This window comes from Coniosporium apollinis, assembly GCF_000281105.1.
Source record: "Coniosporium apollinis CBS 100218 chromosome Unknown supercont1.36, whole genome shotgun sequence".
NCBI lineage: Eukaryota > Fungi > Ascomycota > Dothideomycetes > Coniosporium > Coniosporium apollinis.
The window spans coordinates 214,292-225,191 of NW_006913298.1; the positions used below are offsets into that span (position 1 = coordinate 214,292).

General features: G+C 54.6%; 4 protein-coding genes across 4 annotated transcripts; 1 reads left to right on the forward strand and 3 right to left on the reverse strand.

Moving 5' to 3' along the window:
- Positions 1–1,307: 1,307 nt before the first annotated feature.
- Positions 1,308–3,163, forward strand: W97_06825 (uncharacterized protein; the record flags this gene model as incomplete). Its single annotated transcript, XM_007784809.1, has 4 exons — positions 1,308–1,371; positions 1,427–1,653; positions 1,703–2,313; positions 2,362–3,163. The coding sequence occupies 4 exons, from the start codon at positions 1,308–1,310 to the stop codon at positions 3,161–3,163; spliced, it is 1,704 nt and encodes a 567-aa protein (XP_007782999.1).
- A 386-nt stretch (positions 3,164–3,549) lies between these two features.
- Positions 3,550–4,098, reverse strand: W97_06826 (uncharacterized protein; the record flags this gene model as incomplete). The annotated part of the gene is made up of 1 exon (XM_007784810.1): positions 3,550–4,098. The coding sequence occupies one exon, from the start codon at positions 4,096–4,098 to the stop codon at positions 3,550–3,552; it is 549 nt and encodes a 182-aa protein (XP_007783000.1).
- A 1,467-nt stretch (positions 4,099–5,565) lies between these two features.
- On the reverse strand, positions 5,566–6,895 carry W97_06827 (uncharacterized protein; the record flags this gene model as incomplete). The annotated part of the gene is made up of 2 exons (XM_007784811.1): positions 5,566–6,463; positions 6,528–6,895. The coding sequence occupies 2 exons, from the start codon at positions 6,893–6,895 to the stop codon at positions 5,566–5,568; spliced, it is 1,266 nt and encodes a 421-aa protein (XP_007783001.1).
- Positions 6,896–7,388: 493 nt separating this feature from the next.
- On the reverse strand, positions 7,389–9,374 carry W97_06828 (uncharacterized protein; the record flags this gene model as incomplete). Its single annotated transcript, XM_007784812.1, has 5 exons — positions 7,389–8,143; positions 8,204–8,851; positions 8,901–8,976; positions 9,026–9,109; positions 9,159–9,374. The coding sequence occupies 5 exons, from the start codon at positions 9,372–9,374 to the stop codon at positions 7,389–7,391; spliced, it is 1,779 nt and encodes a 592-aa protein (XP_007783002.1).
- Positions 9,375–10,900: the final 1,526 nt, after the last annotated feature.

Below are 10,900 nucleotides of genomic sequence, written 5' to 3' on the forward strand. Positions count from 1 at the left end.
CTTGCCACCAAACAACGTGCCAGAAGTTGCGGGACACTTCCCGGTGGAGAACCCTGCCAGTCCACGAGTTTTGGTACGTTGCTTGCCATCCACTGCTGAGCCCGAACTTTGGGTGTACAACTCTGCCTTCCGCACGGGCGAGTTTCATGTTCCCGAGAACGTCAAGGTCATGCGTAGGGAACCTCCTATCTTGAACACATGTCGACAGATCCGCGCGGAGTCGCTCCTTCTCTACTACAGCAAGCACGCGTTCCATATTGGGGTCAGCTCCGAAGAGCACGACCGTGGATGCTACGCGGCCTGGCTCGACAGAATCAGGAAAGACGGAGTTGCGGCCCTCCGTCATACTGTTTTTTACGGCGCGGTAGAATGGTACGTCGCAGGCGGTTGGATTGTAAATAACTTCCCCGGCTGCCGTCGCAATAGAGGCAGAAATCAGCGAAGTGAGGCCTGGGGTACTGTGGTCGAGATCGCCGTTAGGCTTCGGCAGAATGCCTCCGATTCCGGTCCTCTTTACCACATCGATGCCTGCTTCCCGAATTCGCTTCCCTCCTGTGCGCCTTGGGAGATGAGATTTGTAGAGCAGCATCTCGAGGGCCTACGTCGGATGATAAGCGAGCGTGTTGAGGCTTCATTGTCCGAGAAGGTGGTTCTGGAACCGAGAGACTACTTGAGCCTTTGGGACCTCATGCGCGATGCCACAAAGCCACAGGCGTACCCGCGTCAGTCTACTTGAGGCGGCTCATGAGGCATCAAGATGGCGGAAACAGGTGATCTGGATTATCTTCACACTCGGTCGGCGGTTGGGCTGCTTTGTTCGACGTTCTGGAAGATGTTAATCGTGAGCTGTAGGGCGATGTGAGATGAACTTCAATTGTGTCTACAGCGGGGAAGACGATGTTTCAAGACCTCATAACTGGTGCCATTTAGCGTCGGTAGCTCATGCCTGATGATCTCCAATGCTATTTCTGCTGGCGCCGCGGTTAAGTGACAGCGATACTGATTGCTCATGCCTGAGGCTGTACAATAATCTCCACGCTATCCACAAAGCTGACTCTCGCCAATCTGAACGATCGATCGCCAACGTGGTGTGGCTTGACCCCTCTGCTGTCCATAATCTCAATAAACCCACACCAATGACGTAGTTTATGCTGGACAACCTCTCCATGGAGTCGGGTTATCATGGTCTTCCCCACACGAACTCTGCTGTGACGCCCCAGGGACGCGGCCTTGTACCAATGACCGCTCGCAAAACCCCCTCCTAGATGCGCCAGACTGACGACCCTCTCCTCCCCGAACCTGCAATCATGTCGAGGCCTCCAGGCGCAGAGCGCAAGAAGAGGGTGCTGGTAGTAGGCGCTGGAGCTGCTGGTACATTCCCAACCCAATCGAACACATACATTAGATACTAACACCGAGACTCCAGGCATGTCCTGCGCCCACCACCTCGCCGAGCATCGCGACAAATTCGACGTCACCCTCATCGATGCAGTCGACTACTGCGGAGGGCAAGCGTTCTCCATACCAATCGACAAGGACAAGCACGGCGCGAGCTGGCTAAACCAGGGCGTTCAGGGCGGAAGCTATATCTTTCATCATACCATGACCATGTTTGCACGGCAGGGATATAAAGCGGATCCGGTGAAGCTGCAGGTACGGCCAGATCACAGCAGGCTGCTGACAGCGCTGATTGAAAGAACAGGTCTCGTTCGGCAAAGACGACACTTTCTGGACCAACGTCTTCCCGACCAAGATGCTCGCCCGCCATCAAAAGGAGATCAAGCGCTTCCACACCGTGATCAAGATCGTGCGCTGGTTCGAGGTCTTCTTCGCGCTACTGCCTATCAAGTATCTGATGAAGCTGTTCTGCTTCTCGGACGAGTTCGCCAACATGGTCGCCTTGCCCATGGTTGCGCTTTTCTTAGGGACGGGGAACTACGCGCCGGAGGTGCCGAGTATTATCCTGGAAAGGCTGATCACAAGTCCGACATATGGGATGTGGTATCCGGGCGACAAGCTTAGCGTCGCGTCTAATCTGCCGCCGATGGTCGTGTTCCCGAAGTTTAGTGATTTTTACGAAGATTGGAGGAAGAGTCTGGTAGCAAGAGGCGTCAAAGTCCGATTATCTACGGAACTCACGCAAGTCATCAAACGTGATAAGAATGGTGTACTTGTAAAAACAGTCAAGAGGACTCCAGCCAAAGACCAGCACAATCCGACCAGCGCTTGGGCAAGAGAGGACGAGACGAGCAATGCGGACGCCCATGCCAAGGAGGCGGAGGAGCATTATGACGAGATCGTGCTCTGTGTCCTGTAGGTATACCGCCTCGTTCCACAATATTGATACTCACAGAGATCCAGCGCCGACAGCGCAAAGCGCCTCCTCGGCCCCACCGCAACCTTTCGCGAGAAGAAACTCCTCGGCTCCGCCAAGTTCTCCGACGACATCACCGTCACACACACCGACACGGACTACATGCGGAAACACTACGAAAACTTTTACAACCCCACGCAAGCCGTCTCCACGCTATCTGGCGTGGACCAGACCGCGCGGTGCGAGATGGCGAATAAGGACTTCAAGCCCATGTACTACATCAAGCCCTACCCTCAAGACCCCACGAAGCTCGAAATGTGCTTCGACTGCACGAACTACCAGTCCCAATTCCCGCCCTCCGTCCCCTTCGACTCGCACGTCTTCCAAACCATCTTCCTCAACAAAGCCCGCGACAGCCACCTCTGGTCCATCGACGAAATAGAGCCCTCCGAGATCATCAGGAAGGACTGGTGGCACCAGCTATGCCATTCCTGGACGCATTACCTCCTCGTGGTCCCCTGGATGTGGGCGCTCAACGGACGGAAGCATACTAGGTTTGCAAGCTCCTGGACGCTGGTTAATGCGCACGAGGTCGCTGTTATCGCAGGGATTGCTGCGGCGGTCGATCTGGGGGCCAGCTATCCGGAGGATCTGGAGAGGGATCGGTTTGCGTTGCTTGCGTTTCGGCTGTACTATTTGCTGTGTTATGGGAAGTGGTATCGGCGGAGGGTGGAGAGGGAGGGGGTTGGAGCGGAGTGGGCGGGCGGGGTGTATGGGAGCGTGTATCGGGGGCCGGGGATAGGGGATGAGGAGAGGAGGATGTGGAGGGAGGAGAGGGAGAGGGGGTGAGTACGTAGGCATTAGGAATGTCATGGATTGTGCGAGCCGTTGACTGTGATGCTGATGAAAGCGATTTCGAAGCTATCCTGGAAACTTTGGACCTAATGCCAGGCGAAGAACGCGCCACCCAGCGAAATGCAGCTGATCCATACCTACGAACAGGGTATCAAGAGCAGCTTCCGATACATGCACAGAGACTCTCTGTCTACCCGCTAAAGTTGACAGATCTCAATCTCCCGTCTCCGCTATTCTAGTACCAGATCTTGAAGCTTGAAACCCTCTCCCTTGAGCGTCTTGCCATGCATGTGGCCGTATACATACGCCTCTCCGATAACGCGGTATTTGCCATTCTCCATGAGCCGTAGTAGCAAGGGAACGTTGGCGCCCACGAGGATCTAAACTTTGTCCCCCACATCGAGTGATACGGGCTCGCTCCCCAAGAGACGGTCCTCGGTCTGGAATAGGCACCTGTAAGACATGTGGTGCAACATCTCTTTGTTGTATTCGAAATACCGGTCGTTCTTTATGAACTCGTCATAGAATTTGCTCCCAGGATCCCATAGCAGATGCAATCGGGAACTATCATGAAGAAACTGGATGCTGGAGGACATGAAAATGACTTTCTCGCCTTGGTCCGAGAACGCTGCATCGAACGTCTTTTTCGTATCCTCCAATTCGGGCAGATCGAGGTATACAACCGGTTCCCGTCGGCTAGGACAGTTCCAGGCGGACCTTATGGCGCGACGGACCTTTGCGATTCCTATCGCTCGGCATGTCTGCAGAAAGACGTTCATGAAATCCCCGAAAGCGAGGCCACCCCAGAAAGGGGTAGGGTAGTCATTCTCCAAGCGATCAGCAATGAGCGTTCGCCACAATACCTCAATACTGGACAGATGCTTCGAAGAAACCAGAAATTGTGCTTCGCCCTTCTTGACAGTCTCCATGATGGGACCCGGAAGCGGAGTCTCTCTTTCAGCATTCCCGCTTGCTTGTCGTGGTGATAATTCAGCTGCGAACGCGATTGAACCGAGCATAGAGTTCGTGTATTCGGTCTCGGTGGTAGCTACAACGCCACCCAGTGAACACTGGACATTGAGCAGACGAGAGTTAGAGCCTGTCGAGTACTGCCAAGTGCGAAGTCCAGACGCTGGCCATGTCGACCTCGGGGTGATCAGTGTTGCCGGCGCAGCCCTCGCAGAATAATCGGGCACCCACGACGGCAGACCTTTCAGCGTACGTGTGGCCTTGGACGTGGGAGAGAAGGTTCAAATCGCGCGTCGTTCGCGATGGGAATAGCGCTGTATCAAGGTAAACGTCTGAAACGGACTTTGTGAAGTCGGGTCGTAGACTAGTGGTCAAATCCCCATGACACGACTTCTCAGAGTCCGCAGCAATGCCTAGGAACGCGTACACTCTGTCACGAGGGTCGCCCGCGTCTGTGGCACGACCCTACTGAAGAAGGGCTGACAAAGCCAAACGCACAGGATCACGACTGAGTGCTCCCACGGTCTTGAACCCAAGTCCATGTCTGATTGCTACGACAAAATGAAACTGATCTGCAGGAGTGCTCTTAGATGTTCATGGCGAAGAGAACAATGTTGGTGGCGCGCTGTGTCCAGGCGTCGTCTGAGGGACCTCGTTCTGAGGAAAGCACCTGCGTATCCTGCTGGCGGGATTATCCGCCACGATCCTAGATGCAAGCTCGCTCATCTGATGGATCCAAGTAGTTACGCAGAGGAAGTTAAGGGCTCGGCTGATCATAACTAGAGTAATAAACGCCCGCCGCATATTACGAGCGGCGTCTTGGACAGAGCGATTTACTGCACTGTCCGGGCTCTTTGGAACCAAGTCCGCTGGAGAAAGGCGTAGAGAGCCCACCACTGAGTCTCGGATATTGCCTGGAGTGCCTAAGATGCAGTAGATATCTCCGGTTATGTGCGTTCCTGCGAGGCGCGGGTCCCAATGTACTGCTCAACAACACGGGGTGGAAAGATCGGACGATGGATCACCACTTTGTAATTCGCACTGTCGTCCTGACTGGCGACCACAGCACATGCGGTTCAGTGTTCCACAGGCAGTCAGGGCGTCTTCCAAAAACGTGGCGTTGAAACGCATAATGTTGCAGAAACTGTTCGCAATCGGAGTGTGAGTGATGTTGTGCTCGCGTCATCTCGTCGAAGCACCTGAAGTCACGTGTCAATACCAGCTCGAAGAACCACCTATATGCCTAGTAGATTACAGAACTGTGCGAGTGACATATTTCTCTTGAAAGAAGGCATGTATGCTCCCAACTGTTGGATGACGACAGAGGTGATGTACAATAAGAAATTCAAGACTTCGCAATCATTACGGAGACATACCATCAACATCGCAACCAAACAATTTCTAATTCCAAACCGGACAGCCACGGATCACGTCGGCGTCCAAGCCGCACTCCCCGTCGCCAGCCCGACCCACTGCCCCAGCACCTCAAGCAACGGATTTAACGCCCTGCAACCAAACAGCGGCAGCGCCTGCGCCAGAGGATAAACAACCACTCTATCGTTCCTCTCCTCTCCAGTCCGTATCCTTGCTGCTAGCTTCCGCGGATCCCCAAACACGGAGATGGGAACTGGACACCCATCCTCGATCATAGTGATCGTCATTCCAGACTCGATGAAGCCTGGGCAGACAGTTGTAATTTGGATGCCGTATGGCGCGGAGAGCGTTTGCAGAGACTGGCCCAGGGCGTAAAGGTATGCCTTGCTGGCGGAATACAAGCTGAAGTTCGCGGGGTAGAAGAACGCAGCCGAGGAGGCCATAAAGACAATCTTAGGGTTGTAAACTCCATCCCCAGATTTCGTGGTGGCAAGAGTGAGTCGGCGCGCTTTCATGAGCTCCCACGCCGTTAAAACAAACGCCTGCATCGCCTCAACATTGATGCGGAGCATCCGCGCCGCAGTCGTATGGCCCCACTGCTCCCCCGTTTCCATTGGGCGAACAGTCTCAGCGATCTCTGGCGCCAGCCCATCTATATTGTCCTTGTCGGGGTCCTTGCGGCCCAAGACATCCTGCCGATGGGCAGTTACGCCTACGCAGGAGATGGCGATGTCGATGCCTGAGAGCTCGCGGTCGACGTCTTTCAGGAGCTGACGCATGGCGTCGATGTTGCCGGATTCGAAGTAGTCGAGAGAGTGTATGGAAGTTGTGGCGCCGAGAGCGCGAGCTGTGGCTGCGACCTTCTTGAGACGAGGAATGGAGCGCGCGAGCAGGACGAGGTGGGTGTTGGGGTTTGCATATTCGGATACTAGAGCGGCGCCAATCCCTGAGCTGGTGCGAAGACGAGACTGTCAGACACGGTCCTACAGAAAGCTGAGAAAGGTGGTATCCGTACCTCGCGCCATTGATCACGACACAGCGGCGCTTGCCTGTCTGGTCTGGAAGCTTTTCGCCCAATCTTCGTCTCGTATAGTTGAATGGTACGAGCAAGGTGCTGACGGTGCTCTTGAGTATGCCCAATGGCAGGAAGATGACGCCGGTGACGAAGATGGAGGCTGCAGCTGCGACCAATGCAGCGCCAGAGAGGGCAAGGTTCGTCAAGACGGCCGGCAAGCTGGGTATAGAATGGAAGCTCTTGAACGGAAAGGTGTCGCGTACGCTGAGGGTGTTCTGTAGCTGTGTCGTTGCGGTCAAGGGCAGTATATTTGCGGGCAGGTTCGAGGTCCTGATGGTCGCTGGGCGTTTCTCCATGCCGTTCTCCATGATCGCGTGGGAGTTGATTTGCTGCTGCTAGAGCATTGAATGTCGCGAGACTGGTCTTCTTGGAGGCGAAGAGGGCACGACATGATGAATGATAAAGTGGGATAACTATCTCTGTGATGTATCATTGACATGTGCTGGCTTGGCCATGACGTGAGCGCGACATAACGCGTAGGCATGCCTCAAATGTCAGGCTGCTATCAGCACGTGTTGCTCGTCCCGCTCGTAGAGAACTGCAAAAACCTAAACCGGTTGAACCCATGTCACGCTTTTCAGCATCATGTTGCTCGGGCTAATATCTCAATGCTGCAACTGTAACCCCTATCGTCTTGTTAGACCAGTAAAGTCTCCCTTATCACTTCCACAGCGTGCACTAGCAGCAACAGCATGGACGCCTTCCAATTTGTACACTCGTTCTTCCATCTCCATTATGAGCCAACATGCAAGCGTCCGTTACCCAGCGACACAACTGTTGCCCCTTGCGTGATCTCATCTCCTAGAAGATCTTCTGCCACCACTTCTTCTCCGCACCCACGAATGCCTCACCCTCAATCCTCTTCTCCGCATCCGGCAAGCTCTGCTCCTTGCCCAACTTCGGATTCCTGAGCACCAGCGCAAAGCCAATCAGCGGCACGCACAGACAGATACCCGTGATGCACAGCAGCCGCTGTGCATGCCTGTACGCATCCACCACCGCCTGCCGCTCGGGCGTGCCAACCGGCCACTCCACGATGTAACCGAAGGGGTTGCCATAAGCCGCTGTGGCGGCGGTCGCGTTACCGAACGGAGCGAGGCGGGTCTCGAGCTCGCCGGGAAGAACTTGAGTCCAAATTGCGCCCGAGATGGTGTTGCCGAGCGCGGAGCCAATTTGGTAGGATGCGAGATAAAGACCGGTGATAACAGCAACGTGTTCATGCTTTGTTGCGGCCTGGATCGAGGCTTGAGCGGTATATGGGAAAAGACCGCCGGCAATACCTAGCAGAACCTGCGCGCCAATGATACCGGAGTGGGCCTGGCGGTCGCTGCCACCACGGTAGCGGATCAGTAACCCGAACGCTACCATGAATAGGCAGGTGCCGAAGACGATGAAGGGCTTGAGCCTGCGCACAAAGCGTACGGTGATGCCGACGAAGACGCCAGTGATCACAGAGACGAAGGAGTAGAGCGAAGTAATGCGGGTGGCGGATTTGATGGACTCGTTGAAGGCGACGACAAGGACAGTATAGAGGTAGTCACCCTGGAGATACCATGCTACAGTTCCGTTAGCCTTACTCACGCTTAGGTCACAGAAGAGAACAGTGTAAGGCTTACCGGTATTTAGCATCATCGCTATGCCGAGCGCACCCCAGACGGCGCGGTCGGTGAGAAGGCGGAAGGGGACGAGAGGGTGTGGGCACCACCGCTCCCAGAAGATGAAGGCCGGGACGCAGATGATGCCGACAACAAGCGGTGCGATGACATGAGCGCTGCGCCATTGGGATGTAACACCGCCGGCGAGCGTAAAGGGTACTAAAATAAGCCCAAAAACGGCGATCAGGAGGATGATTCCAACGACATCGAGCTGCCAGAAGAGTGCCACAGTCAGACGCTTGAGGCCAAGCATCTGATACGGGCTTTTGTAGTCGGCAAGATTGGCGCTCTTCTTGGCTCTCCGGTGTGCGAGGAAGAGGGCGAGCATGAGTGGGAGAGCGCAGACTGGATAGATAATGCACCACATGCCGATGCCCCATCTCCAGGTCGTGGCGCCGAGGACAGCTGAGCCAACATCGCCGCTGACCCAGGTGTTGATGAGGAAGGGCGTAGCGGGGATGTAGGAGAAGAAGAGACGGGAGCGCAGAGATGTGATGTCGGCAATGATGACCTCGACAAGGAGGATCACACAGGTGTAGCCAATCTGGTAGAGGATGGCTCCGGCGCAGAATGCTCCCACGCCGTTGGCTGTTGCTTCCACAATCGTGCCTTCGCGGAGTCAGCAAAAGGATGGGCGAGGGCCACTAAAGGAGCATACCGATCACATAGAAGAAAATGGAGACGAGGATCAGCTCAACACGACCGAAGACGTCTGCAATCTTCGCTGCTGTTGGCTGAACAGAGAGTTAGCTCACTGCTGGACACCTTGGACAGAGTACCGACCTGAGCAGCGGCAGCGATGACTGTTCTGACGACATTGACGGTAGCGAGCAACGAATGGAGCTCATAGCCAGCGAGCGCGTACGGCTAGAAGTGGTGAGCTTGATCATTGCAATGATGTCACGTGGCTGCGTACCTGATAGGTGTATCGCAGAGTCCCGTCAAGAGAGTACGCATAAGCAATGAGGAAGACACCGATGAACAAGAAGATACGATCGAAGGTCGTCAGATGAGCGGACAGTGCCTCAATGCGTGCGACACCAGGGCTCTTCTCTCCGGTGAGGTGGACTTGGCTCGAGTTATCACTGACGACGGTCGCATCCGTGTCCTTGTACTCCTGGTCGTGCGACATGCTGAAGGCTTAGGAAGATCTGATAAGAACAAAACAAGCTACTGCAGGACAGAGACCACAATGCAGCTGTTCGCACTGGTACGTAGTAAACTGGGAAGAGAGGGTTATAAAGATTTGATTGATTAGATAGAGCTAGCTTATCAGATGAAGCGCGCTATCAAGAAAATTTGCGCTGAGATGACGCTGAGTGGGGAAAAAGGAAAAGCCAAGGCCGAACATCGCAACAGAATGAGAGGCTGGGAGATGAGCAAGATGCAGCACTGACGCAGCTGGACCGCCGGAGTGCAGCGCGATCAAGGAGAGCCTTGAACGAAAAGAGACAAGACTTATCTGATTGGGATAGGCCGGTTATCTGATGGAGGCCTTGCTGCCTCGGAGGGATGCGGAACCGGGTGATGCGTCCAGCGGTGCAACGCCTTGAACCGTGGATCTCTCAGCTCGATGCTGCGCTTGCACATCGCACCATCCAAGGAGCTCGCATTCCGGGCCCGCTGCGGCGGACTGTGACCCAGCACTGCAAATCCGTCGCACCGTCAGACATTGCGAAGTCGCATTGCTGGAGCCGTCGGGCTCCATGCGACACAGGCCGGTTCGTGCGTGCGTCGCTGACAACGGCGACCCCGGTCTGCTAACGCTATGTCACGTGCTGCTTCATCTGTCTTCTGTCAGGTCTCCTACATTGCGAATCAATCGATGCATGCCTTACGGTACATCATACATATAGACGTTCCCGGCAAATGGTCTGTAGATGGAATTGTGGAATAGCTGATGAGGCATCGTAAGCTTTAGTGTCACGTGCAGCACCCTGGAACGAATGGTCATCAAGGAATGGGTCGCAGCATGGTCCTGCTGCGTGGAGAGATACTTGTAGACATTGTAGTAAATAAGCCAGGCGCAGCCTTTGACCAGAAAGGTATCCTAGGTGTGGAATACACTAACGGATAAGGCTGCTGAACGTCTTATGCTCTCTACTATCCAAAACCGTTCTTGTTATTCGACTTGATACGATCACAGACTTTTCTTGGCTATGAAACTAGGATATTGGATTTCGATCTGAGGACCTGCTCGAGACGGTCTCACGATCATTGGCCCGCCAATGGACGCCAGAAAGCAGACCCCAATCAGAACATCAGAATTCGACAGTCAAGCTTGAGTAGTCCTACACCAAGCAAGCCATATCACCAACTGACAAGCACTACCCAACAGTACCCCTCAGGTAATAGCACAATGCATTCAGCCCCGGCTGCACCTGTGCATCCAAGCACTATCATGCCAGTATCATGCCTGTACCGCTTGCGCCAAGTACCCCAAACGGCGAAACTAGATCACGGTATCCCACCGTAGCGAGGCACAACATGGATAACCAAGATCTCCTCCGCAAATATTGGCGTCTTGCCTGGCACGAGGGCCGCATCCGCATGCAGGGCAAGCGAGATCGTTGGCAGTTTATATCCAACCACCTGCCCTGACAGGTTTAGTTCCTTCGCATCGGCAGTGAAGACAAGCCAGCCAAGCAAACTATCGCT